Source organism: Glycine soja, chromosome 15, assembly GCF_004193775.1.
Source record: "Glycine soja cultivar W05 chromosome 15, ASM419377v2, whole genome shotgun sequence".
Lineage (NCBI taxonomy): Eukaryota > Viridiplantae > Streptophyta > Magnoliopsida > Fabales > Fabaceae > Glycine > Glycine soja.
This window is the reverse complement of record NC_041016.1, coordinates 2,571,060-2,598,440: the sequence shown is the minus strand read 5'-3', so window position 1 is coordinate 2,598,440 and position 27,381 is coordinate 2,571,060. Positions and strand designations below refer to the sequence as shown.

The window sequence follows — 27,381 nt, the reverse complement described above, 5'->3', positions numbered from 1 at the left end:
CCTTTTCTCATTTATTTTATTTTCTTCTAACTAATCTTTTATGTGAATAAATTATATTTTCCTTTTACCTAATTAATTATTTAACTCAAAATCAAATTCAATTTGTACATATGTGTTAATTATATTTACACCATAAAGGAAATATATATTACTCCGGAAAGGAAATCAAATCGCGTTTTAGGTAAAAAAAAAAATTAATAAAAGAAATACTTTATTATATTTTTTACCTTTCTCTAATTTATGTATATATTTATAATAATAATTTGAAAGTAAATATATTTTTCTTTAAGTGTCTTATCACTAATATATTGAAATTTTAAATTTTCTTTTTATTTGTTTAATCTTTACCCTCTCTCTGAAGTCGGTGGTCGGGGAACAAAGAGGAGATAAAAACTAAAAGGGGTGGCGTCCCGTCACTCTCTGGCCTCTGCGGTTTGCTTGCTGTGAAACGGCGACGTTTAGATATCTCTGGGAGTGTGTAACTCAGGCACAAATCCCAATAAATATATTAGGAACCAGATACCTAATTTGAATACATCTTGTAGTACTCAATTTCGGATTTCTTAGCTACGTGTCCGGATTAGGGTTCTAGGAATGAGAATATACTTTGTTGCTTAGTTTCACTTCAATTTTCTGTAGAGTGGCGCTTGGATTGGAATTTCTCTGTTTTCATCTTCAACGATTTTGGGGCAAATTTTTTAAGTTAAATCACATCATGGAGGTTAGTATCGTATTAGTTCTATTGCGCAGCACGCTAAATGGTTTCGAAATTTGGTTTCACTGCTTCCGCTTATTGTTGTTTGTTTGTGAATAGAAGGATGGAGCTGGAGCTGGTGCTGGTGTCGTTGACATAGACAAGATCACGGCGACATTGGAACCGGAAAAACCTACCAGTGGTGGACTCTATGTTCCTGGCAAGGATAGGATGGTTTACGTGCCTCAGGAGAGAAAATCGCGTTTAGGTATTGTTTTGTTTTGGTGTGCATTTTGAATCATGAGTCTCGGTTTTACGTTCTTAGGCACTGAATGCTGATGCTGTTCATTGTTTATTTTAATAAATAATTTAATAGGACTCGATGCCCTTGCCAGCGCAAAACGGTCTCAACATGATGCGGGATTCAAGGTGCCAAAAGAAAGAACCATTTCCATTGCAGCATCTGCAGAGGATGAAGATAAGTCTGAGTTGTCTGTTTCTGAAGAAAGCGGGCATGATGGGATTGTCAACAGACGCAGACACACTAATCGGAGATACCGTGATACGACCAATGAAACATCTCATTCAGGTAATTGTTAATTACTATATATAATTTCCCTTTGTTTAGTTGTTTCCACCAGTTGGATTCATGTACACTTTTTTCTTCATTGCCTAATATATTTAAAGTCGTCTGAGGAGTTATTGAGAAAAAAAATGGTAAATAGCAAAGTTTTTTGGATATGTAAAGTGAGCAAGCAATGTAGTACAAAGGGTAATTGTAAAGGAAATTTCTCCAGCTCAACATGCTTAATCTTTTTAAAATGATTATTTAAAGTTGTTTTTGAAGTATGTGTATTGCTTTTTATTGTATGATGGAATTTAGGTATTAATTTTTTCCTTAAGAAAAGCAAATAATAACCTCTGAAGGTTCTGTGACTTTGTCTGTACAGAAAGTTCTGTGACCGAAGATCACTATGGTGATACCAACCGGACTCCTTCATCTGAGCATAAGGGTTCAGACGTAAGATTATTTCTCTCTACTTTTTATTTATTTTCATATTTTGATCTCATTTTAATTCCTTAGGAACAGCATTTAAAGTGTCATGCTGCTATCCTAAGGAAATGCTTTATTTGTGAAACAACATTGAAACTTGTTACCTGCAGAAAGCATTAGGAAGATAAAGGAAAAGGAAGAATCAAAAGAACTTTTGCTTTAGATTACTGTCTTAATTTTAAGTGGCTGTTGTTGCCTGTTGGTTTTGCTGAAATATTTTGAAGATAGAGAATACGACAGGTGTTAGTTTTTATAGGAAGTGTCAAAAAACTGTTTTTCTTGATCTGTGTGATAAATAAATGTTCAACATTTTCATTGTTTAATATTGACATTTCGCTTTTACAATTAGCAATTTTCATCCAATAAATTTCTCATTATTTTGAAACTTTGCTGCATATCTCTAATTTTGCTATATCAATTTTGAAGGTTCCTGCATCGCCTTCTGGATATGACAGGGAGGATCATAGGAGTGAGAGGAGGCATCACAGGGATGATTCAAGAAGCGGTAATGGAAGAGTGCGGCATTGGGACTACTATGAGAGCAAGGGATCTTATTCAGAAAGGGATTCACATAGTAGGTATGACCGTGAGTATGGTAGAAAGCGAAACAGATATGAAGGTTCCAGGAGAATGCCTGGTATGTAATTGTTACTTTCTGTTTCTTGTTAGTATTTTGGAATTAATCCAAATATTAAAGCCAGGAAATGTCATGGACTTCTATGTACTTGGAATACTAAAAACTTTTTTCTGTGTTTTTCCAATTATATTGAATTAACATTTAAGATATTTTTATTAAAAGATGATTTTACAATTAGCTTCAGTGCATTGGGAGAACTAGCTATTCTTTATGACCTAGGCATTATCAATTTTTGTACGTGCAGGCAGGTCTGACTGGGATGATGGCCAATGGGAATGGGGAGACACTCCACGAAGGGACAGTGTCTCTAGTTCTAGACGTCATCAACCTTCACCATCCCCAATGTTTGTAGGTGCCTCACCTGATGCACGATTAGTTTCGCCATGGTTGGGGGGCCACACTCCTCATTCATCCTGTATGTTATTCCAAATATGATATTATTTTTGTTATTGTCATTGTCAAATTTTGATGTTTTTAATTCCCATAATTGAATTTGATGATGGTAGTCTTTGAGAAATAATTGTTATATTGTTGAATTGAATGTAGTCACTTCACCTTCTCCCTGGGACCATGTTTCTCCGTCTCCTGTCCCAATACGTGCTTCTGGATCTTCAGCCAAATCTTCTGTCTCTAGACATAATGGAAGGTCACATCAACTAAGTTTTTCATCTGAAACTTCAAATAGATATGAGGTATATTTTGCAATTAATGTCTAATAGTTCCCTCGTGTATTTGATAATTCATTATAGATGCTGAACAATGAAAATAAATGACTTTTAGCATAAATAGAAAAAGAAAAGATCTGAAATGTTGCATAGTTTTCTTCTTTCACAGTAATTAATATGGATTACTTTTGAGTTTTGATATGCATGCTATATCATCAACTTATATAATTATTAATTTCATGTGTCCAGGATGAAATGGCTGATAAGTCTGACTTGGGTGAAGAACACAAGTATGACATTACTGAAAGCATGCGTTTAGAGATGGAATACGATGCTGACCGAGCATGGTATCTAAATCTAGTGTGAAAAGTATTTTTCGTTGATATTGTTTTAAATCACTGAATTTGAAATATGTAGTGTTATCATAGATGAATCTATTGGGAAAGAGAGATCAGAGTGCTTAATAATTATATATTGGAATAATATGATGTTTCCTATGTTGTGCTTGTCTTTTACAATTGCTTGAAGTTTTTCTTCTTTGATATATAGATTCAAATTTTGACTCATCATGCTAGTTTTACCTTGTGGTGATAGAGCTGAAGTTGTAGATGATTCTTTCAAACTTCACGTTTGTTTGATTTGCGGAATCTGCCTTTTCATTTTATTATAGTTTAATCTAATTACAATTATATCATGAAGGTATGATAGAGAGGAAGGTAGCACATTTGATGGCGATAACTCGTCATTTTTTCTTGGAGACGAAGCTTCCTTTCAGAAGAAAGAGACTGAGTTGGCCAAAAGACTGGTAATTCTTAGAATTTCTGAACATATTTAAACTAACTTTTCCTTTACTTGTATGTGCATGACTGTTATTCGTTTGGAGCTTCCTGCTACTAATTAAAATGATACTCCCTCCGTTCCTATTTATAAGACCCAAGTTTGAAATGATGCTTGTTTCTTTTTATAAGACTCAATCTATAATGTTTCTTGCATTAATTATTTTTAGACTAAAATACCCCTAATTAAAAGAGAGGGAATGTAGTGGCAAACAATTAGAAGAGAGAGGAGTATTAATAATAAGGATAGTTTTGGAAAAAGTCATAAATTCAAGATAAGTGTATTGCTATAAACTAAATTAACCACTTTTCTTAATCTTGATGAATTAGGTAATTGGGTCTTATAAATGGGAACGGACGGAGTAAGTAGATAAATTACAGTTACTGGCCATAAGGAGATCTGTTGATGATAAAATTGAAAAGCTTGCATGAGAAAAAGTTCTACACCTTATGTTTTGTATATCGTAGATGGTTGTGTGAAAATTTTTCTTCATTGTGATTCTTTAATTTAATTATGTTTACTTAGATCTCATCTAGCTAATGATTGAAGTTTATGAAAGTTATTCTTATGTCTGTTGTGATTTAGTTTTGGAGCAGTTATGATGTCTATGTACTGTTCACGTGCTTGGTCATGGTGTGGTAATCTAGATAGATATATTGTCTGTCATAATCTGCTATCTTAGGTGGCTTTTGGGTGAATGATATTTGAATTCTGGTATACACTTTGACAAAGGGCATGTTTGGATACGAGCTAGGAGAGCTTTTGAGAGATCCTTTGCTGGAAATATAAAGCTTTTTCCAGTAGAGAAGCTCTCAAAAGCTCTTATAGCTTTGTATCATTCTCTGTCCATGTATGTTAAAAGCACATTCTTTCAGTCATTCTTGGACGAAACAGTGTTCTTCTCAAGTCCTTCTTGGTGCACATGAAAAGGGACAACAAAGGTCCTAGAATGACGTAGAATATTTTTAGTGGTAGAATGGATTTGAGGGTGAAGAAAGGAGGTGCTGTGTATTCCTTCTACTGGCTTGTGATTGGAGTGAAGTGGTGCCTTGTGGTTGTCAGAAGCAGGTGACGGACTGTGTTCTCCAATCATCTTGGAGAGAACAATAAACTGTCGCAGAGAATGAGTATGCCGGTGAATGATTTTTGGGAGAACCTAAGGTTAAGTGTGGGTTGGGTCTGAAGCCATGTGGTGGGTTAGAGATAGCTAGCTGCATGTGCATACAAATTTTAAAATAAGGATTTCAGTTTGGCAATGATCCTGCCAACTATCCTCTGCACCAGGAAGGACTTGTTATGACGGATAATGGCTGAAAGGAACACGTGTTTAACGAATGTGGAATGGAGAATGGCACTTTAACTTTGTTAATCCTCTGTTAGAGGACGCTTTATTTGATGTGGCAGTTTCTAACTAGGGGGACAGGGTAATAAGAGAGAATAATTTTATCCCCAATGTCCCGTGTTTCATGGAGTTAGTCTGTGATTTTATTATTTACCATTTAGATGTTTGTGTTCAGGTTGCTAGTTATCTTGATCCTGTGATAATATGTATCTTAGAGGATTAGGATACCTTTCCAGTCAATAATAACATGTATTTTGCCAATGTAAATGCCTTAGTTTCAATATTGGCTGACAAAAAAAAGCTATTCATACAATAACAGTCAACTGTGTTTTGGGGTCAATATTTGCAACGTGCAGTGCGTACTATCTACATTTTTTCTTGTTGTCGTATATGGTGAAATATTCATGATTTTGCTTATTTATGAAGTGTTTAATGTATTGGTGCATGCTGTTTGGAGCAAGTTGGTACGAGTTTATTATCTTATAAGTGCTTTTATCTATTTCACAGGTCCGAAGAGATGGGACCAAGATGTCCCTTTCTCAGAGCAAGAAGTTGTCTCAGCTCACAGCTGATAATGCTCAATGGGAGGATCGGCAACTGCTGAGATCAGGAGCTGTTAGAGGTACAGAGGTTCAGACTGAATTTGACGATGAGGAAGAACACAAAGTTATTCTTCTTGTTCATGGTAAATATTCATCTGCCCAACTTTGCATTTTAATGATGTTTGCATGGTATTACTCTTCATTTTTGACTAATTATTTTTCCCTGTTGACCACAGATACAAAGCCTCCTTTCCTTGATGGCAGAGTTGTTTTTACTAAACAGGCAGAGCCTATTATGCCATTAAAAGATCCAACATCTGACATGGCTATAATATCTCGTAAAGGATCTACTCTTGTTAGAGAAATCCATGAGAAGCAGAGTATGAACAAGTCTCGCCAACGCTTTTGGGAACTTGCTGGCTCAAAACTTGGTGATATCTTGGGTGTTGAAAAAACAGCAGAGCAGGTATTCTTCCTGGATTCTGGAGTAATTGTGTCCTTTGCTTTTTCTGTTCAGTTTGAAGACTTCATCTTATTTAAATTTTTTATAAATGCTAGATTGATGCAGACACTGCCGAAGTGGGTGAAGATGGTGAAATTGATTTTAAGGAGGAAGCTAAGTTTTCACAGCATATGAAGAAGGGAGAAGCCGTGAGTGACTTTGCTAAGTCAAAAACCATTGCAGAGCAAAGGCAATATCTGCCTATTTTTTCAGTGAGAGAAGAGTTATTACAGGTCGATTCTTTTTTTTTCCTTGTTTATGTGGCAATTATTGATATGGTAGGGCTGTTTTTGGTCAAAATGTATGGAATCTATTGGAATTCAATCTCTTGGGTTGAAGTAATTAATGATCATAATCAATCAGTCTAAATGTTCAAAATTAGGACAATGAATATCTTAGTAATTGTAGTTTTAATCCATCTTTATATCATGTGGAAGGGGGTTAGATTGAGCATGTCAACTCAATATTTTTTCTTTCATTTTTTGATTATGTTGGTATTGGTAATTGAGTTGGATATAAAACTATAATTATTATTATATGATTTTGATATAAAACAACCAAGTCCCTTTTCCTTCTTTTCTCCTATTAGTTATACATTTGCACATTGTAATTTCACATTTTATCTGCTTGTTTGGAGTGTTCTCCTTTTATCATTATGTTTTGATTCGACTGTCTTACCTTCAATAATATCATTTCCACTTGGACTTTCTGTTCCAAATTGTCAGTCTTGGCTCATTGTAATAATTTTCTTGAATATACAATGTGTAGGTGGTTCGTGAAAATCAGGTGGTGGTGGTGGTCGGAGAAACCGGTTCAGGAAAGACAACACAATTGACACAGGTTTTATTGCCTTCTTCTTTTCCTTGCCTGTGTCTTGTATTGTCAATTATTGTTTATCCAATCAAGAAAGGAGTCCGAGATAGAAAATCTTGACATTTGTTTTCTGAACAGTATCTGCATGAAGATGGCTATACTATAGGTGGTATAGTAGGCTGCACCCAACCAAGGCGTGTGGCAGCTATGAGTGTTGCCAAGAGAGTTAGCGAAGAGATGGATACAGAGTTGGGTGATAAAATTGGCTATGCTATACGTTTTGAGGATGTGACCGGGCCAAATACCATTATAAAGGTGAACCCAACTTGTGTTTGTAGGATTAGAAATAATTATTGTGTTTTGTGTTACTTTGTGCTATTAAGTGTGATTTCTTTTCGTTGTATTTTATATATTCTGTATTTGACACGATTTGTATATATTCTGTTGTATACATGATGTGAGCATATACTGTAATTATGTGGATTTTGACACATTAATAATAAACTTATTGTGCTATGCTCTAAACTTCAGTGGTTAAATTTTACAGTACATGACTGATGGGGTACTTCTACGTGAAACACTCAAAGACTCTGATCTAGACAAGTATCGGTATGAAAATATTAACAAATTTTACCCTCACATTTACACCTTATTGTTTGTTTGCAATAAAAACAATATTACCAATCATCTGGTTTGAAACTGTTTCAGGGTTATTGTCATGGATGAAGCCCATGAAAGATCACTAAGCACAGATGTTCTTTTTGGAATATTGAAGAAAGTTGTAGCCCAACGTCGTGATTTCAAGCTGATCGTCACATCAGCAACTCTGAATGCCCAGAAATTTTCAAATTTCTTTGGAAGGTAAATTCAGTTTGTCATCTAGCAGTCTTTCCTGTTATTGACTTTTGTTTGATTCAACCTAATTGTGGCATCCTTGCAGTGTACCGATTTTCCATATTCCTGGGCGAACATTTCCTGTGAATATATTATGGAGTAAATCTCCAGTTGAAGATTATGTTGAAGGTGCAGTGAAGCAGGCTATGACTATTCACATAACCAGTCCTGCTGGTGACATCCTTATCTTCATGACTGGCCAAGATGAGATTGAGGCAGCTTGCTATGCCCTTGCTGAAAGAATGGAGCAGATGGTGTCATCTTCAAAGAAAGCTGCCCCTAAACTCTTGATTCTTCCCATATACTCTCAGCTTCCTGCTGACTTACAAGCTAAGATATTCCAGAAAGCTGAAGACGGAGCCCGTAAATGCATTGTGGCCACTAATATTGCTGAGACATCATTAACTGTCGATGGTATCTTCTATGTCATAGACTCGGGCTATGGTAAAATGAAGGTGTATAACCCTAGGATGGGCATGGACGCTCTCCAAGTCTTCCCTGTTAGTCGTGCTGCTGCTGACCAGCGTGCCGGTCGAGCTGGTAGAACTGGCCCTGGTACGTGCTATCGGTTGTATACCGAGAGTGCCTACCTAAATGAAATGTTGCCCAGTCCTGTTCCAGAGATTCAGAGGACTAACCTTGGCAATGTGGTCTTGTTGCTGAAATCTCTTAAAGTTGAAAATTTACTTGATTTTGATTTCATGGATCCACCTCCTCAAGATAATATTCTCAATTCCATGTACCAGTTGTGGGTGTTGGGTGCCCTTAACAATGTGGGGGGATTAACTGATCTTGGGTGGAAAATGGTTGAATTTCCACTGGACCCTCCGCTTGCTAAGATGCTTTTGATGGGTGAACAGTTAGGGTGTCTTGAGGAGGTTTTAACAATTGTTTCCATGCTGTCAGTGCCATCTGTTTTCTTTAGACCCAAGGACCGGGCAGAGGAGAGTGACGCTGCACGGGAAAGATTTTTTGTGCCAGAGTCTGATCATTTAACCCTCTACAATGTTTATCAGCAATGGAAACAACATGATTACAGAGGTGATTGGTGCAACGATCATTTTTTGCATGTTAAAGGTCTAAGAAAGGCTAGAGAGGTTAGATCCCAACTGCTTGATATTCTGAAGACTTTAAAGATCCCCTTAACCTCATGTTGGCCGGATACTGACATTGTCAGGAAAGCAATTTGTTCTGCATACTTCCACAATTCAGCAAGATTAAAGGGTGTGGGAGAGTATGTTAACTGCAGGAATGGGATGCCGTGTCATCTTCATCCCAGTAGTGCTCTATATGGTATGGGTTGCACTCCTGAGTATGTAGTTTATCATGAGTTAATCCTGACCACCAAGGAGTACATGCAGTGTGCGACAGCGGTGGAGCCCCAGTGGCTGGCTGAGCTGGGACCCATGTTTTTCTCTGTTAAGGATTCTGATACATCATTACTGGAGCATAAGAAGAGACAAAAACAAGAGAAAACAGCTATGGAGGAGGAGATGGAGAACTTGAAGAAGGTGCAAGCAGAGGTTGAGAAAGAAAGGAAACAGAAGGAGAAGGAAAAGATGGCTAAGCATCAGCAGCAAATCTCCATGCCAGGTTTACGAAAGGGTTCTTCCACATTCTTGAGACCAAAGAAGTTTGGTTTGTAAATTATGTTTGATACAGAGAAATATTAGCAGACTACGAAAGAGAAGGCTGCATTCTGATTGCAGTGAGATGCATGGGCAGACTAAGAAAGAGAAGGTTGCAGATTCCTTGGATGGCGGCAGGTACTTCACTATCTTGTTGTATTAATTAGTAGGTTAGAGACTTCAAATATACATGCTGATTTAGGCAGGTTGAATTGTATAAAAGAATTTGATGACTCAGAATTCATCTTTGCTCATGAAATTCTTTTAAAGTACGTTTGATTAACTGATTTCTTTCTCGGATGGCAATCTTTGTGTAAATTATATTGTGTATGCATCCTTTATAGCCTGCTGTGTAAAAATAATATCTTCAGCTATGATTGGAAGACTAGACGGTTTCTACACCATTGCCTGTTTTGTTTAAGTTGAGGACAATCTAAGGGGGGTACCAAGGTGATAAACTTTTGTGATTTTGGTGCAGGACTGCCAGAGTACACTGTATTTACATTATGGAAAACAATATTCGAAAGACTGATATATTATTTTGGTAATAGCACTGCGCTCTTGGAACATTGTCACATCCACTGCAAGTTTGTAGGGTTCATAACTGCACAAAGCAGAAACTGTCCACAGGAAATAACTGGTTATGTTTTCCCAAGGTGTGTGACCATGTCTAGTATTTCCTGCCTCATCTTCCCGCTTATCATTGTATTTTAGTCATTGTAAGCTCTTCAACATGTTCAACTCCTAAGCATCACGTTTTCCATACAACAATGAGAATTGGATTTTAACTCCTAAGCATCACATTTTTAATTAGTATTTTTTTTCTCTTATATGTGAGACAGGAGAGTATTGACGCATTGAGGTGGCCTCTTTGTATTTGCATGAATTTTAAAATAAAGAATAGATGAAAAAGTAGAAAACGAGACATAAATCAGGCAGATTTGTATATAAAACAGTATCTGTCATTTTTTCTACAAACGAGCAATTCCTTTCTCTTTTAACATAAAGTCGCGAATTATGAAGCAGAAACTATACTGTGATACATTTCAAGCTAAATTTAATAGAAATTTCTCCGTTTCTTGCCTAATTATCCTGTTTTTGTAAATAGGGATGGAGCATAATTCAAAAAATTTAATGACTTAACTCAAACCTTATGTACGAATTGGATGTATTTCTGAAAGGAAATTAATTGATCATGCAAAAGTGTAGATAATATGTAGAAAGGTGACTCGAAGTTTAAGTACAGGTCTTCTGAAGGATGGCTGCATGAAGAAGTGATCAAATTAAGAATGAATTGGAATAAAACGAAAGAGTAATTATGCATCATCAAAAAAGTAATTTTAAATAGCAAATAAGTATATATGCTCTAAACTTAAATAGACTAACGCAATCGATATATAGAGCTTTCCTAGATTTACAAAACCTTGTGAATAGGTAGAAAAATAAATAGCTTAGATTTAAGGAGAAAATGAGCAAATTTTTGAAGTCTCCATGTGAGAAGAAAGATGTCATTTTAATATAGAAAGATAATTTAGAAAGTAATAAAATTTGAAATTTGAAATGTTGAGGTAAAAGAATGTTAATATAAAAGAAAAATTTGAAAATGATTAATAATTAAAAAATAATGATAAATCATTTTGCATATATAATAAAAGAATACAATAAAAGTTCTCTTGCGTTAAAAAACAAAGATTTAATTTTATAAATAAAAACATAGCGCACGTGATGGGCTTGTTGCTTTAAAAAAGTTGGACATGCTACGGATACATAATTTGTATTATGATGTTCAATCAGTATAGATGTATACATAAGAAATTTAAGTTCTATATTCTGAGCGTAAAAAGAGAGGCTATAGACTTCAAATTTTATCCTTTTTGCTGTACCTTTTCTCAAACAAGAAAAGAGGTTTACCCTAGTTTGGAGAATTTAGATGGGAACCTAGAGTGTCTTCCTCTTAAGGTAGGGAATAAAACCAAAATCCTATGTTATGTGTCCGAGGATACCGGGGAGATCCCAAAGATAGTCCTTCAATAGTCGTATCATGTTCAAATAAGGTCTTAACAACAATCAATATTCTTTTTAGGGGATTAAGGGTAGGGGAAGGAAAGAATCTAAAAATAACAAAAAACAGGAAGAATTCTAATTCATCAACGTCATATGAAAAATGACACTATTAACAAATGAAAATAAAACAGCATGATAATGACTCCTTAAGTTGTTCGACACGAAGAGCGCATTTATTGATTCTATGGTTCGTAGTTGAGCACTACGCCCAAGTGAAACTTAACACTATGTCTATGACCTTTTTATATTTATTAATGTAAGTGATTTACTAGCCATATTTTAAATGCCTAATATGGACAAGTGCACAGTTGTTGATTTGTTGGAAAACCCAACATACGTTATTAGCCGAACGGGAATAGATCCTCAAATTCACTGTAAGAAATCCTACCCCTTCCATATAATATAACATATTTTGATTAAAAAAAATGAATTTTTAAAAGAATAAAATGAGTTGATCATATCAATTTTTTCTTCCATTGGAAAAGATCCCTTCCCTAGGCAAAGGGGGATGTATCAAACAGTCTTGCAAACAAGCACATGCGATCGCACACCTTTATATAACCTACACAAAGCATAGGAAAGAGCATGGAAACAATGATAATTTATTAAGAATTTGGAGGCAACCCTATTCCAAAAATTTTAGCTAAACATTCATATGTGCAGTTCTGTGAATCCAACAATTGATAGGTTTACATACAACCCCAAAACATATTTATTGATATGGAAATGGGGTAATCAATAAAACGGAATTCATGCTTCAGTTCTTCTGGTCCTGTGCTTATGACTTGTTAACGTTGTTAATATTATATCTTTCAATCTCAAACCCCATAAACACTAACACCAATCTGGGAACCTTAACCCAGATAAGCAACAGGTGCTGGAATTTTTGTAGTTCCTGGAAAAGGACAAATCAAAACCCAATAGAGAAGTCATGGATAAAGACACATATTATGATTCACAGCATTATTGGAGAGAATAATAATAAAAATAGCACTAACGATCTCTGCTGAGCTAGCAGTTTCAATAATTTATGCTCCAAAGTACTGTATCATTTCATCCTCACACACGAAATCATCTAAATGGAACGGACTGCCGAGTGCTCCAAAATCTAATGACATGCTAAGGGGTGATCCAAAGAAGGAGTGATCCATAGGTCTATCAAGCTCATTTTGAAATGCATCTTTACCAAAATATTGCAAGTCTCCTCCATTAATTCCATCCCCTTTCATATGTACTCCTTGTAAAGAAACTGCATCATTCTCTAGCCTAACTGCTTCATTGTTTGCAGAATGTAGCTGCTGCCCATCCTGACCAGGCTCATATCCTGCTGCTGGATTATAAAGATTATAAGTGGTCTCATGATGCATGTCAGGGTTTTGCAACTCAGGATAGTGCATTGGTTTTCCACTCATATACATGCTTTCTGAGGAAACTAAGTTGTTTGTATGTAAATAAGAGTACTGATCAACCTCAGGTACTGGTAATTGTGCAGGCACCTCAAGTCCTCTTTCCAGTGGCCTTGCAGCAGAATCTGTCTCATTACTTTGTTCATTTCCATGAATCTGGACTCCAACTACTTGTGCTTCTGTCTGGTTTATATTGATCCCTTTGCTTCTTGGCTCAACATGTAAAATTTCATTGTCAGCTTGTGCTGGTGGTTTGTCATTGGCCCTTCGTGGCTTTTTGGGCCTGGGTTGCTTCTCAGATTGATCTGTATCTTGGACAGGTTTCCTACCCCTGCGCAAGTTATCTGATGGTTCCGTAACCATAAAATGATTTCTCCTATTTTCTTTGGAAGAAACAGAACCAATGCCATCATCAGTACCATCAACATCATAGTTGCTAGCACTACTAGTAGCTGCTTGCTTATTCTCAACAGGAACACCAGGTGGCACTCCAGTTATTCCAGATGTACCATTATCACTACTAGGCTGCCTAATGAGAGCTTCTTCTCGACTTAATACCCCCAACCAAATTGCACTTTCCTTTGCTGTCATCTTGTCCTGCAAGCATTTTGACTGGCGGACATGCCTCCTTATCTTCGCAATATTAGGTGACATGTGCTTTATAACAGCAGTAAGCACTCCCACTTTCCACATCTTCTTCAAATCATGGGGCTTTTTATAAGGAGGGCTCTGACCATGAGGTAAATTCAACTGTGACCACCAATCTTCATTCCCAGTTGGCCACCAAGGTGGGGGTATACCCTTTTCCAATGGATACTTCCTCTGAGGAGGATCACAATGTTGCATCAAAGAAGATAAGAGTGATCCAAGCGTTGCATCTTGCAGGTCTTGGAGGATGCTCTGCGAGTTACCGTTTCGGCTGTTATCGGCCTCACTCATAGCAAGACAGTCAGCTTCATACTTGGCTATGGCTGCAGGACCATTCTTATCAAACCTGACTTTCTCCTTCCACCATGCTCTAATGTTATCAGAGGAACCACTAACTGGCTTTCCCTTCTCAGGAATGATACCATACACAAATCCACGAGCTTTGCAGACTTCCATGAGCTTCAGCATATACTTAAGAATCCCATCTTGTGCTCTAGACATTTTCTTCCTACGAGCTTGATCACTGGACTGCCTTGGCTTTTGCTTTTCTGCAGCTTGCTGCGCTTCTAACTTCTGTTTTTCCTTCAGCCTTTTGAGTTTGATTCGATCCTTCCACATCCGCCGCTCCAATTCTTCTGCTTCAATCTCTTCATCGCTGACATCTTTCTCTGCTATATTGGGGCATCTAATATCATCAACTTCTATATCCGAACTGCAGTTTAACGTGTCACCATTAGTCAGGAGAATTAAACAACGAAATCTCTTAGATTGGTTTAAAAAGTACAAATTTTGAACTTAAAAAGATTTGACCAAGTTAGCCTAATCTTTGAGGAGTTATTATTATTATTATTATGGTGAGTCACCAGAGACATAAAACTGAACTTGAATATCCTAAATGATCACCGAAATATTCAAATCGCAATAAAAAATGCAACCTTCTGTATTGTTTGTACCAGGATTAACTAATTGATAATCACTAATCAAAATTTCATTCTCGTTTCTTTTCCCTCCGAAACCAGACATTATTTCCATTATAACAAAACATTAAAGTGCTCAATGATCTCGCATACACTTACCAAGAGACAGATTCCTTAGTAAAATTATTGCACAGAAGTTAACAACTTGACACCCAATATCAGATTGAAAACTCACAAACAATAGGAAATTTCTAGAGAATTAATCCCAAAAATCAATAAACTCAATCAAACTAAGTCACGATAGACAAAATCCAATAGAAATTCAAGGAGCAAGGCTATTATAAATAAATAAAAAATAGCATTCACAAATCATAAACCCACCAAAAAAAATAATCTGAATAGACTAGCAAGAGAAAATCACGAAACATATTACAGAAAAAACATGGAACTAAATTGAAGTTCTGAAAATAACAAAACATGGTAGACACACCAGACATCAGCTCCAATTTCTTCGATTTCGCCCATCAATTTGAAAATGAAATCACGAAGATTTGAAACTTTCCGATTCGATTCGTTCTGGGTGCCCTCCTTTGTTTTTTCTTCTTATTGGCGAATTCGGCAAAGATGATAAGAACGGAAAAGAAGGTTTTAGCTTTTGCGACCAAATGATGGTTCGAAATTCGATGAGCCTAAGATTTTGGGGTGAGAGGAGAGAGGAGACAATATTATATTAATTGAAAGTGTGACATTCAATCTTCAATGTAAAGATACTCTGCGTTAGGCCTATTTTATGTACAATGCACCTCACCTCTCCATCAGTCAAACTTTTATTTTTCTGTCTTTCTCATTTTCAGATTTTCTTTCTTTCAGCTGAATCCACGGGCACACTTTAATGAATTAACTCATATGAATTGATAGTTTTATTTAAGTTTAAAATTTTATATATACACATCAAACAACTACTTTGAATGGATTTCAGAAATAAGAATAAGAGTATTATCAGGAGTAATTTAGATATTTTTCTTGATCTCTTTCGTTTTTTATCTTTATTTTTAAATTAAATTTTAATACTATTTTAAAAAATTTTCAATAGTTAAAAATAAATTTATGCCACAATCTGTTATTTATCATAAATATAAAATAAAATTTATATGTTAAAGAACATTTAATTCAATAATAAATTTTGTAATATAATTATCTAATGAAAAATGATGAATGATACAATGGTTGATATAATTTATAGCAATATGATCAAAATTATTAAGGTCAATATTATTTATTACAACAAAACAACATTAGAAATATTATTTTAGGTCACTGTATAATTATTTTAAAGTATTCATCAATTGTAAAAAAAAATATTTATTAATTTTATCAATAACTAATTTCTATTAAATTTAAAGAAATATGATTGATTATATTTATGGGCTATATCCTTTTAATCTATTTTTTATCTACTGTGTTCAAATTTAAGAATTTACTTAAAGTATTTGAACTCAATTATATTTGGATCAATTACATATTAGTTTAAAAAAATATTTAAATATACTATATTATATAATTTTAAATATTAATGATCGGATATAAATTTCTTATAGAAAACTATAATAAGTGTTAAAGTTTTTTTTTAACAATAATACTAATTACTAGATACACTCACATATTAATTATTAATGAAAATATAATTGATTTGATTAAAATATTAAAGATAATATTAATTATTACTTTAAAGCAACATTACAAACATTTAAATATACTACATAATATTAAATATTAATTACAAAATAGAAATTTAGCTAAATTAAAATTTTGGTCTTAATTTATATCTGCTGCTATAAATATCGTTGTAAATCAACATTTTTGTTGCAGCGAATTCATGATGTAAAATTTAGATCTCCTTTTTTTTTTTTTTTTCAATTTTCGTCCCCAAATTTAAAAAATTATAACTTGAAAAATACTAACAACACACTTTCAAATATACTTTTTTAAACACATAATTTTTCATTGGTGGAAATATTTTGAAAATTACAAAAAAAATTATAGGTCCACACATCTTATCTCTCTTTTAATAATTATATTACAATAATATTGAAAAAAATTAATTAATAAAAGTTAATATAATAAAATAATGTTAAGTTATATGAGAACTTCCAAAATGATCTTGTATTATAAATAGGGTACGGTTAATTCTCTTTTAAAATAATTGTCACGTGCATTGTATTTTATTTTTTAATTAAGTAATTAGTCTTTTTTGTTTGATTTTATTTGACAAAAATATATTGAATCATTTATTATAAAATCAGAAATTAACATGTTACTTCTAGGCTGAAAAATGAAAAATCAATTATGTGATTACTTAAGTAAATATAACAAATATCATTAACCGTAGGAACTATTTATAATATATAATAAAAAAAAATTTAGAAAACAATTTTTTTTTAAAATAATTTAGGAACTAAAAATTTAAAACCCTCAGGATTAAAAACTTAATTAACAAAAAAAAATGTAAGCTACCAGCGGGCTTCTCATAAAAAATAATACTAGCGAGTTTTTTCTGTAAAAAAAAAGAAGATACTAGCAAATGATGTAGGTAGACAAGTGGTCGTTTAGATTGATAGACTGTCATTTTCTGTACATTGTTTATTTTTTCGGTCATTTTATATTATTTTTCTTCACTTAAATTTTATCTGTAAGTTTCTTCTCTCTTGAACTATTACTAAATTTATAATTAGGAAAATGTTATATAGATATACTACTCTACATTTAGTAAGTAAAAGAAACATGAGAGAAAAATATATGGCACAAGAAACAAGAGATATAAAGAATTGAAAATCGATACTGATGATATATTTAAAATAATATAATGTTTATGTATCATTATTTGTATAATTAGATTCTTAAACTATAATATTTTATAATTGGATCCTTTATCAGCTCCCTATGCGTAAGTTTTGTTAATCCTCCATTTGTTTTGCTAACATGTAACATGACTAGAAACATATATTTCCCCAGTAATGGAATTTGGGGTTTTAGAAATCCATATTCTCTTCCTTCATGCAACCTCTCCTTCATAGTTAGCCTTCATCTCCTTCTCCATTCACTTCATCATTTGCAGCTTCCGTTCACCTTCTTCATTTCTTTCATATTTAGCACACGGTCAAAGATTCTTAGCCAGTAAATTAAAATGACTGATGGGTTTACACCATTTTTTGAATTCATGCACACATTTCACTATTTCAGAGGCACAAGCTAAAAGCATTCAGAATTAGTATAGCATAAAAGGGTCTAAAGCACAATCTAAAGCATTCAGAATTAGTAAACCATCTAAGGACAAGCTTGGTGTTTGAATGAGTATTCAGAAGCATAAGCTAATTAAGCATTTAGAATTACTAAAGACACAGAAATGTTCCCAACAAAGAAGTGAATTAATACAGTTCAACACAAACAACAAACTTGGTATTTCAATGAGCAATCAGAAACCAAACGCGAAAGCTTCATGAACATAAATATAACAATTTTATTGTATGATTGAATGAGGTACACACGACGTTTTTAGTATAGCATAGATTAAATACACATAAATATTTTAAGGTTAGTCATACTGAATAAACCTGAAAGACATAACAATTTTAATCCACACAGTAGTGCAATTTTTTGGTTCACACTATTACGTGGTCGATCATCTCACATCATTACAATGTTTAAGATGATTATTACCTTAATCTAACCTGCATATGATTGGATAAACATAAATATATATATGGTAAATGGAAACAAACATCATTATGTATCTATATTTTATCTTGACCTAACTATTTCTCCTTTCATGGCGAGAGACAAAGCAGAAAGATTGGCCTCATTCTCCACATGCACACCAGGCATGACCACAGCCCTACTTCCCACAAACCCATCTTCACCAATTTTGATTCCCCCAAACTTCACCATTCCACCTTCATCACCTTCATATATGTGTCCAAATAGCAATGCTTCTCTTCCCACACAACCCCCTCTCTCAATCTTCACCATTTCGGGGTTCAACAATGCCCCCGTGCTGTCCACGTAAGCTCCACCACCTTCCATGTCTATGTCTGCACCCATCAGCTTCATCCACATCACAAACAAAAACGACCCACTTGCCATGTCCATGAAGTAATCCCCAACCAATGTTCTAATCGCTTGCCACGTGCTATCCATGGCGACCCTTTTGCTCCATATGGGTACGGTTTCACCGTCTTTCTTCCTTCCCACGAGAATCCATTTGGCCACCACACATGCCAGTGCAGCCATGACACCTGAGACAACCCAAAACAAAGGAAACATCCATTGCACTGGGATTTTCTCAACGTTCTTCATGTTAACAAGAAAGTTTAAAGGAGCAAAAACAGCTAAACCCACCACCGTGTAAGGCAAAACAGTTTGCAACAACGGTTGAGTGAAAAGTGCTGAGAATGTCTGGTACCAGGTTCTTGTCAAGGTTAAGGTTGTCATCACTTTTTTTGTCTCCTTTTTGGGCAATAATGCTGCCACGGGACAGCAAGACAAGTCCACCTTAACGTTTGACTGCTCTACGAGGTTCCTCCAAGATTCTGGGAGTGGCTGTCTGTTACGCACGTGCTGGCAAATCTCATAGATCAATGAACGGCCATGATCAATTGAAGCACTTTGGGTGTTGGAAGTGGCAGGGATCACATCCAACTCATGGCTTTTGAGATAAGGGTTAAATTCAAGCCTATCTGATTCTTCCCTAGAGAGATTCTCATTGATGTTTATCTCTCCAACATCAATGTAAGGGAACTCATTTTCATCCCACGGTTTGGTGCAGTCCAGTGCCATGTCACGTGCGGCTTCATCTTCTGGCACGGCTCGAAGTTGCACTTGGAACACATAACGAACTCCACCAGGGGAATTCACGCGACGTTGAAAATCTTTAGCAAGGAAAAGCAAAGGACGTGTGTCCTTTTCATCCCTAGGAATTGCACCTGTTTCTGGTGGAAGAATCCCAGTTGGCACAACCTTACCTGTGTCCTCACTTATGCTTGTGTCAAAAGGTCTTAGCTTAAACTTCACGTACATTTCTTGTCCATCAGTGAAGCGCATGAGCCTGCAAATGTTTGAGTAGTAGTGCAATTCAGCATATGAGTTAGCATGTCTAAGAGAATTCCACACTGCTTCACGAACATGTGGGGTGCGCTTAACAAGTTCCTCCCTCGCTGGAAGTCCACAGACAAGCCAGGTTGCAAAATCAGCAAGAGTGCGAGCATAGAATGCGTTGCCAGTTTTTAGTGTCAGGTCAATGAGGGGAACATGGTGGTTAGAATCTGGTGCATCAGAAAGAATCCTCAAAGCTGCACCACGTGCATCAATCCTTGCATCATCATCAGCGCTCAAGCTATTACTGTGTCTTACCATTATAGGGTAGCTTTTTCCAGGGTGAAAAATCTTGTGCAGTGGAATGCCATCATCAAGTTTGTCATAGATTTTCAAGTGCCCCTTTCCACTAACACCAATGCGGTGGAAGTATCTTGCTTTGACATTAATAGTCGTGACAGCTAAATTTGCAGCCATGTTTGCAACTACTTTTTTGTACTCCATGTCCATCTCCTCTATCCTTTCATCTAAATCATATGAAGAGTTTCTGGTTGCAACTCGGGTTTGAGAGCCAATATACACGCTACCCTCATGGAGGATAGAATTCATTGGAGCAACTGAAAGTGCACCTAGAATGACATTCTTTTCTACAACAGAACCTGGGAGGATTAGGCTTTGACTCCCCACAACTGAATTATCCTGAACCTCTATTTTTCCACAAGCATATCCATTGGAATAGTGGAAACCGGTGATTATCTTGCTGAAATCACCAAGATGGACACCATCACCTATTGACATTAACTCAGGGTTTGAAACTGGGTTGATGGCTCTAATGGAACAGTGCTTGCCAATTTTTGCACCCAAAAGGCGTAAATATATGCAGAAGGCTTCTGTTCCTGAGAGAAGCTTTGCAAATCTATGGTGGCAGAAAATGGTCAGTTGATGTCTAAGCCAGGTTTTAAAATGGGTTTGGTTTTGGTTGAGTTTGAGCAAACGGGTCAAAGCACAAGTGAGAGAGCTGAGTATGAGGCCATGAAGCAGGTATGCGCTGGTAAATGAAAAGGTAAAGGCAATGGGATTTGATGGGACATTAGAAAACATGGTGGCATATGCTACAATGGTAAATGGGATCCAGTGGAAGGCACCACATATGCAAAGAAATGAGAAGTGTTGGAATGATGCAGGCAAGTGAAAGAGCCTTATGTACAGGATGTAAGCAATAGCTGCAGCAAGGGAGCTGACAAGGCCAGTGAGATAGATCCCCAGAAAATGGTACATGGCATTGGACTGAGTTTTGTTGGTAGTAACAAGCAACACTGCATTCTGAAATAAAAAGGAAAAAAGACATTAGTTATTACTTCGAGCTTAAAGTGCTACTGGCCATTAGTTTAAATATATGAGCTAGCATTATATGAAATGATGAAGTTTTGAGCAATAAAGAATGATGATGCTCTCATAAGTACTATTAGCACTGTAGCAATAGTGCAATACATGTGGAAACTAAAATTTAAATAAGTCACATTTCCCTCAAAATAAATCTCAGTTATTTGAGCAATTTGCATGTACTGACCTCTTTAACGTTATTAAGCTTAGCAGGTTTGAGCACATGTTGGCCTCCTTCAACCTTTTCCAGGGGATGTACTTCAGATCCTTCTTTGATGACACTTCCTTTTTGAATAATAGAATAAGGTCCAATTGAAGAATTTTTACCTATTCTAATAGGAAGGAAACTTAGAATTCCGTTCTTCACCTCATGGCTTTGAACCAAAACCCCTTCAGCAATGGCAACTTCATCTCCAATTGAAACCAGAGATGGGTCAGTGATATCCACTGTGTCAAGCAAAACTAAGGATCCAATTCTTGCACCAAGCGTCTCAAACCAGTATTTCAGAAACACTGTTCCTCTGAGGTGTGTTGCCAAAACTTTTGAAGAAATTTCCTGAGTTTTATAGAGCGCCCACCACTTGACAAAATCCATTGAATAGATGGATATTTCAGGTGTAAGGGCATAGTTTGGCCTCAAGAAAGAATTCCCAAAAAAGGAAATGCAAATGCAAGTAGAAACCATGCAAAGGATCCAAGAAAGTGGTGCCAAAGTCAAAGAAATCAAATAGCTTGACCAAGGCATTCCATATACCGATTCACTGACATTTGGTATGAAACTTTGAAAAGCAGTGATGGATAGATAAGCAGGAGTGACCAGCATGATAGAAATATAAACAAGTGCTAGGAGTTGAAGTAAACAGATACCCCATTGGCGAGACTTGGACACATCCACAACCACTTCAATAGAGTCAATTTCAGCTTCTGGAGCATGTGATGAATTGCTCATAAGTTGAGGTTGTGACTTGAGTAGAAGACTCTCAGAGAAGTTAGCCAATTCTTGAATGCATGATGCAGTGAAAACATCTATAGCCGCAACTGGAACTCCCAGGAAATCTGTGAGTTTTTGAGTTGCTTTGACCACTCCAATTGAATCAATTCCATAGGTTGACATGTTGTCAGTGACTGAGATATTGTTGACTGGGATTCCAGACTGCTCAGAAATAAGCCTTTTCAGGTGTTCCACTATTTCTTTGTTGCTGATTCTTGGAATAGGTAGAGGAGTACTACTTCTCACCAGATGTGCCCGGGGTGTTCTTCCTTCTCTGCAAGTTCCTGTAGTAAATGACCTCACCAGTGATTTCTTTGTCAAAATAGGTTGTGGCACCAAGCTTAGTGTTTCATCTGAAAACTGTTTGAGACACTCAAATCTCTTGATTTTTCCTGATGTTGTTTTGCTGATGGTTCTAGGCTTGATCAACTTGACAGAAGCAACACTGACTCCATGTTCTTCAACCACACGTGTCTGAATATGCTCAATCACATCTTTGCTAACTGTTTTACCATCCCTTACTTCAGCAACCACAACCAAGCCAACTTGGTCAGATCCATCTGGCAAGGAAATCCCCTTTGCTGATAAAATTTCCTCAGGGACACTAATGACTGCACAGCAACCGGGACGAAGAAATTCAGACGAACTCTCGACCGTCTTTTCAACATCTGCTGAGTAGATGTTTCTTCCAGCCACAATGATAAGATCCTTGATTCTCCCAGTGATGAATAGCTTCCCATCTATAATTCTTCCCAAGTCTCCAGTTTTTGTGTAGTTGCGTCCAGGATGGTTCTGAAGCTCATTTCTAAAAGTTTTCTGACTCAGTTCTTCCTTTCCCCAGTATCCTATTCCTGCACTTGGACTACTTATCCAGATTTCTCCTTCCTTTCCATCTTCCTCAAGCTCTTCACCACTCTCTGGATCAACTATTGCAATGTCAACATCTGCATCACCTGGGTGAATATATCCACAACAAACTCTTCCTTGCCAATCAACAAGAATAGGATATCCTTCTCCAAATGCACAACTCACAAACACACAATTTTCTGCTAAGCCATATCCTGGAGCCATCACCTTTTGAGATAAGCCAAAAGGAGTGGTTAGATCAAGAAATCTGTTCAAGGTCTTCATCCTCACCGGCTCAGCAGCAACCATTAGGAAAATCATGGATGAAAGGTCTAAATTCTGAAGCTTGTCTTTCTCGGACTCTAACCTTCGAACCACCAGCTCAAAAGCAAAGTTGGGGCCAGCACTGTGAGTTGCTTGATACTTGCTGATGGTTTCAAGCCATAAGAGTGGTTTCTTAATAAATGTCAATGGTGAAAATAGCACAGCAGATCCACCACTAACAAGAGCTGTAAAAAGTCCTCCAATCAGCCCCATGTCATGATACTGAGGAAGCCAACTCACTAGCACTGTCCTTGAGGTGCTCTTGTATATAATTCTCATCAACTTCACATTGTGAATGAGCCCTCCATGCGTTATCATGACTCCTTTAGCATCACCAGTTGAGCCTGAGGTAAACTGCAAGAAACATACATCACCAGGCTGGGATTCACATTGATCATCTACATCTTCCACAGCTGAATTTCTTGAGTTATTGACCCAAGTATCGGTGTGCAGCCACGGAAGTTTTGGCCATTGAGCTGTGGATTTCCCATTTTTTCCAGTTAATGAGATTAAACTTTTCACTAGACCTACACGTACTGCTGAATGATAAGATACAGTTGATAAAATTGCCACTATGCCGCATGACTTGGTGATGTTCTCAATTTTCATAAGTGCTTGTCCACCTCTCTGCATGGGGTCTGGGGGAAGAACTGGGACTGGCAAAACTTTAGCTCTTAGACATCCAAAGAAGGCATCAACAAAATCGAGGCCAGGAACATAGACCAGGAGAACCCTGTCACCAGGCTTGATAACTGGCTTTTGGCTTGTTAAGAGCTTATGTGCAATGCAAGAAGCATTTAAATGTTGTTCTCCATATGTCCTCTTGTCAACCACCGTCCCTCCTTCATTTAGCCAAGTATAAAGAGTTCTGTTCTGAGTGACTGGATGTGTTCCCCAGTGCTTTAAATAGCTATTCAAAGCAGGAAAATTGGGAAATTTCACTCCAGGCAATTCACCTAGCTCTTTAGGCTCCTTTTTCTGGATCTCAGTTTGCAAGGGAAACAAACTCTGCAGAAGACACTCTTCTAGTAAGTGCAGCTCTATTTGGAAAACATGACTGCTCAAAGTATGTAAAATCTAGATTATTCAAATCAATGAATGGTTATAAGTGCTAGTTTACCTTAGTGTAAGGAAACACTGGTAAATCACTGCTACTTGCAAAGTTCTTGCAGATCAAAGCCATGGCATAAGATGAATTTCTCTCTGTAAGCTCAAATGCCATAAGTCCACCAACATAATAAGTATTCCTTGAGCCTTGAAGCTCTGACTCCAACTTTTCATAGAATCCGTTTCTCATATCTGCATTCACACTTCAAAATTTAGAATTCTAGCTTGAAATGGGAAAATGGAATTTGAAAACTACTGGAAAAATACCTTGGCTGCTAACATGAGGAAAATACTTAAAGCGACGTTGAAGAATGAAATTCTCAACTTCTCCCCCCATGGATTCTATTGATTTGATTGCAAGCTCAGTGACAGTCGGTCCCTTAATATCAGCAGAGTTGCCATAGGACCAGAACAAGAATATGTTACTGTCGGCATAAAATTTCTGCATGGCAACTGGATTTCCAATTGTGCTGGGATCTTCCATATATTCACCAAAATAATAAAATCCAACCGGCATATGTTCCAGCCCTTTGATCTTTAAAACTGTTGTGTAGTAGTCATTTGTTTCTACTTTGCTGAACAAATCCTTTTCAAGCTCACTTACATCCATTACATCTGTTTCATTCTCTGTCACAAGAAAAGAGTTTGATTCTGATACACTGTTAGCGTAAAATTAGACTATCAACTAATTAGAAATTGTCATAGATATGAATTTTATAACAATTAGTAGTATTACAAAAGTTAACAATGTTTGTTATATGTCAATTCATGATTGGGCGACAGTGTAAATTGCACTATCAGTGTATTTTAATTTAACATATTCTAATTAAATTTATAAACAAAAACAATATGTAAATATGAAGCAGTGACAAGTGTACATACCTAAGCAAGTTGAAGGCACTGATTTATAAGTTCTTCCATACTTTAATGGAAAGTTACCAGAGATTATGATCTTATCATATTCCATAGTTTCAATTTCATTTGAACCCTTGACATTAACAGTGACACTGTCAGAGTTCCGCCTGATTGCTAACACCTCAGTGTTATAATGAAGTTTTATAGGAAGTGATTCAGCAATCCTCTGCCAAAGACTTGTATATCCACCTTTGAATCGTCGAATTTTTCCGGCCATGGAAGTTCTGGTAAATTCATGAATGTAAGCATAAGGCATGTCTTGAATAAATCCATATCCTGAAGCAGTGTAACCATAAGCCACAGATTTAGGAACAGATTTAAGTCCATGACGCTCAAGATAATCTGGAGCTAAGTCTGAAGCAACTTCACTGAGAGCATGAACCCCAAAACGACCAGAATTCTTCACCTTTTCCTGTTAGTAGCACAAGTAGAATCAGAATCATTAATCTTTCATCTGTCAACTCATAATACTAAGCAACTTTCTTTATATATATCTATGAAAGACAAACAGTATACTAACTTGGATTTCTAATGTTAGTGTCATAACAGATACGTAATCATCAGCAACTTTAACATCTCGGTATTTTCCAGAGGAACTGTCAATAACAGCAAGCTTGTGGGAATCCATTTCTTCTAGTGGAGAGCCTGTCTCTTTTGCCAAGTGAAAGATGACAGGAGCACTGCTTGCAGCCAAAACCTGGCCACCCAGATCATATACTTTTCCTGCATAAACATATATTATGATTAAAATTCATAGTCAATTTGATCAGCTAGAGAGTGATATTAAGATTTAGGATACCTTCAATTTCTACTGATTCACACATGCCACCAACTGTATGATGCTTCTCCAAGACAGTGATATTATTGTAACCAAGTCTGGCCAGTGCATAAGCAGCTGATAAGCCACTTGGACCAGCACCCACTATTCCAATTCTGGTGTTTACAGGCATGGAAGGATGCAGCTTGGAGAATTGGTCCTCTACTGATCTTTCTGGATCCATCTCTGAATTCAAATCCTGCAATCTTTGGAAGTTATTTAGATCAGTTGATAACTTAATCTAATGATTGAATTCAAATTCAGTTGCCTTATTTGTATTAATTCATAGCAAGGCCCAATTCCATAGTACATAAAAATTAATGTCATGATCATGACCACTGCTCAAAAGCTCACTTTTACAGGTATTAAGAGACAGGAGTTTGTGGACTCAAAAGTGTAGTTAGGAATTAGCATACAGTAACAAAAGAATGAGGAACTGACTTTTGAGAAACTTCAGAAACATTTAGTATGAAGCTCTAATTCATTCCAATTATATCCAAGCTTTAGTTAAAAGTTGTGGTGATAGATGATAAATGGCATAAAAATAAATGTTCAGATTAATCGTCCACTGAGTATGGTTTCAACCGTTTAGATCAGCAGAACTCAAACATATATCTGTATGTTGCTGTCTTTGATAGAATTTTTTTTTTTAACAGCTAAGAAACACAAGAAAATGACAAAAGAAGTTCAAAAGCAAATTTAACAGGATATGCAATAGAAAATAAGTTCTTATAATCAAACAATGTTTTTTTTTTCCTTATGAGAAGTGGCCAAATTCAGAAAAGAACAAGTATTACGAGTTTTATTTGCTGTTTTATATTAAGTAATTGCAGAAATGTCTGGAGAGGATAGAAGTTTACATACCTTAGATATGAGAAGTGTATAGCACTTGCTTGTCAATCTTGATGATGACTTCTTCTCAATCAGCTTGGAGCATTATTACATCAGCACTTCTGTAACTGCAATGTCATTGTCAACATAAACTCGTAAACTTGAAGTGAACAATACATGCAACACATGTGTAAGTTGTGGGGAAATATCACACAGACTCTCAGACCAAAGATAAAACAGGTTGATAATGTTGGCATGATCAGGCATGGCCATAAGTGAAAGCAGAAATGGTTGTAAGCAAGAAAAGATCGAAGAGAAAGAAAAGTAGTTATATAGTTATTAGTTACCTGAGTAGTTATGGAACACATTAAGTTGTTTCTAGTGTATGCCAAATGGCATGATGTGAGGAAAAGCATTTGTTTCGGTTGTATTTTCA

General features: G+C 36.1%; 3 protein-coding genes and 1 long non-coding RNA gene across 6 annotated transcripts; 1 reads left to right on the top strand and 3 right to left on the bottom strand.

The window, feature by feature from the left end:
* Positions 1-352: 352 nt before the first annotated feature.
* LOC114386433 (pre-mRNA-splicing factor ATP-dependent RNA helicase DEAH7-like) lies at positions 353-10,467 on the top strand. Of its 3 annotated transcripts, none has more exons than XR_003661085.1 (18): positions 353-721; positions 818-962; positions 1,071-1,283; positions 1,645-1,715; positions 2,175-2,385; positions 2,630-2,800; positions 2,932-3,077; positions 3,300-3,397; positions 3,750-3,855; positions 5,737-5,914; positions 6,008-6,237; positions 6,330-6,506; positions 7,042-7,113; positions 7,225-7,401; positions 7,634-7,695; positions 7,795-7,947; positions 8,027-9,746; positions 10,087-10,467. XR_003661085.1 is itself a non-coding variant. In XM_028346437.1 (17 exons), the coding sequence occupies exons 1-17, from the start codon at positions 716-718 to the stop codon at positions 9,624-9,626; spliced, it is 3,819 nt and encodes a 1,272-aa protein (XP_028202238.1). In that variant the 5' UTR covers positions 353-715; the 3' UTR covers positions 9,627-9,996. The 3 variants fall into 3 exon arrangements, 1 of the variants encoding a protein (XP_028202238.1); XR_003661084.1 differs by having other exon boundaries at positions 815-962; XM_028346437.1 differs by lacking the exon at positions 10,087-10,467 and having other exon boundaries at positions 815-962; positions 8,027-9,996.
* A 1,786-nt stretch (positions 10,468-12,253) lies between these two features.
* LOC114387889 (ETHYLENE INSENSITIVE 3-like 3 protein) lies at positions 12,254-15,378 on the bottom strand. Its single transcript, XM_028348120.1, has 2 exons — positions 15,134-15,378; positions 12,254-14,438 (listed from the first exon to the last, which is right to left on the bottom strand). Exons 1-2 carry the CDS (start codon positions 15,166-15,168, stop codon positions 12,701-12,703), a joined length of 1,773 nt encoding a protein of 590 aa, XP_028203921.1. The 5' UTR covers positions 15,169-15,378; the 3' UTR covers positions 12,254-12,700.
* A 2,762-nt stretch (positions 15,379-18,140) lies between these two features.
* On the bottom strand, positions 18,141-26,015 carry LOC114387404. The gene is made up of 6 exons (XM_028347592.1): positions 25,818-26,015; positions 25,265-25,709; positions 24,650-25,009; positions 24,396-24,574; positions 21,302-24,283; positions 18,141-21,054 (listed from the first exon to the last, which is right to left on the bottom strand). Exons 1-6 carry the CDS (start codon positions 25,923-25,925, stop codon positions 18,442-18,444), a joined length of 6,687 nt encoding a protein of 2,228 aa, XP_028203393.1. The 5' UTR covers positions 25,926-26,015; the 3' UTR covers positions 18,141-18,441.
* A 90-nt stretch (positions 26,016-26,105) lies between these two features.
* On the bottom strand, positions 26,106-27,381 carry LOC114387776. Its single transcript, XR_003661408.1, has 3 exons — positions 27,293-27,381; positions 26,979-27,073; positions 26,106-26,320 (listed from the first exon to the last, which is right to left on the bottom strand). It is a non-coding gene; the product is annotated as an uncharacterized LOC114387776 (long non-coding RNA).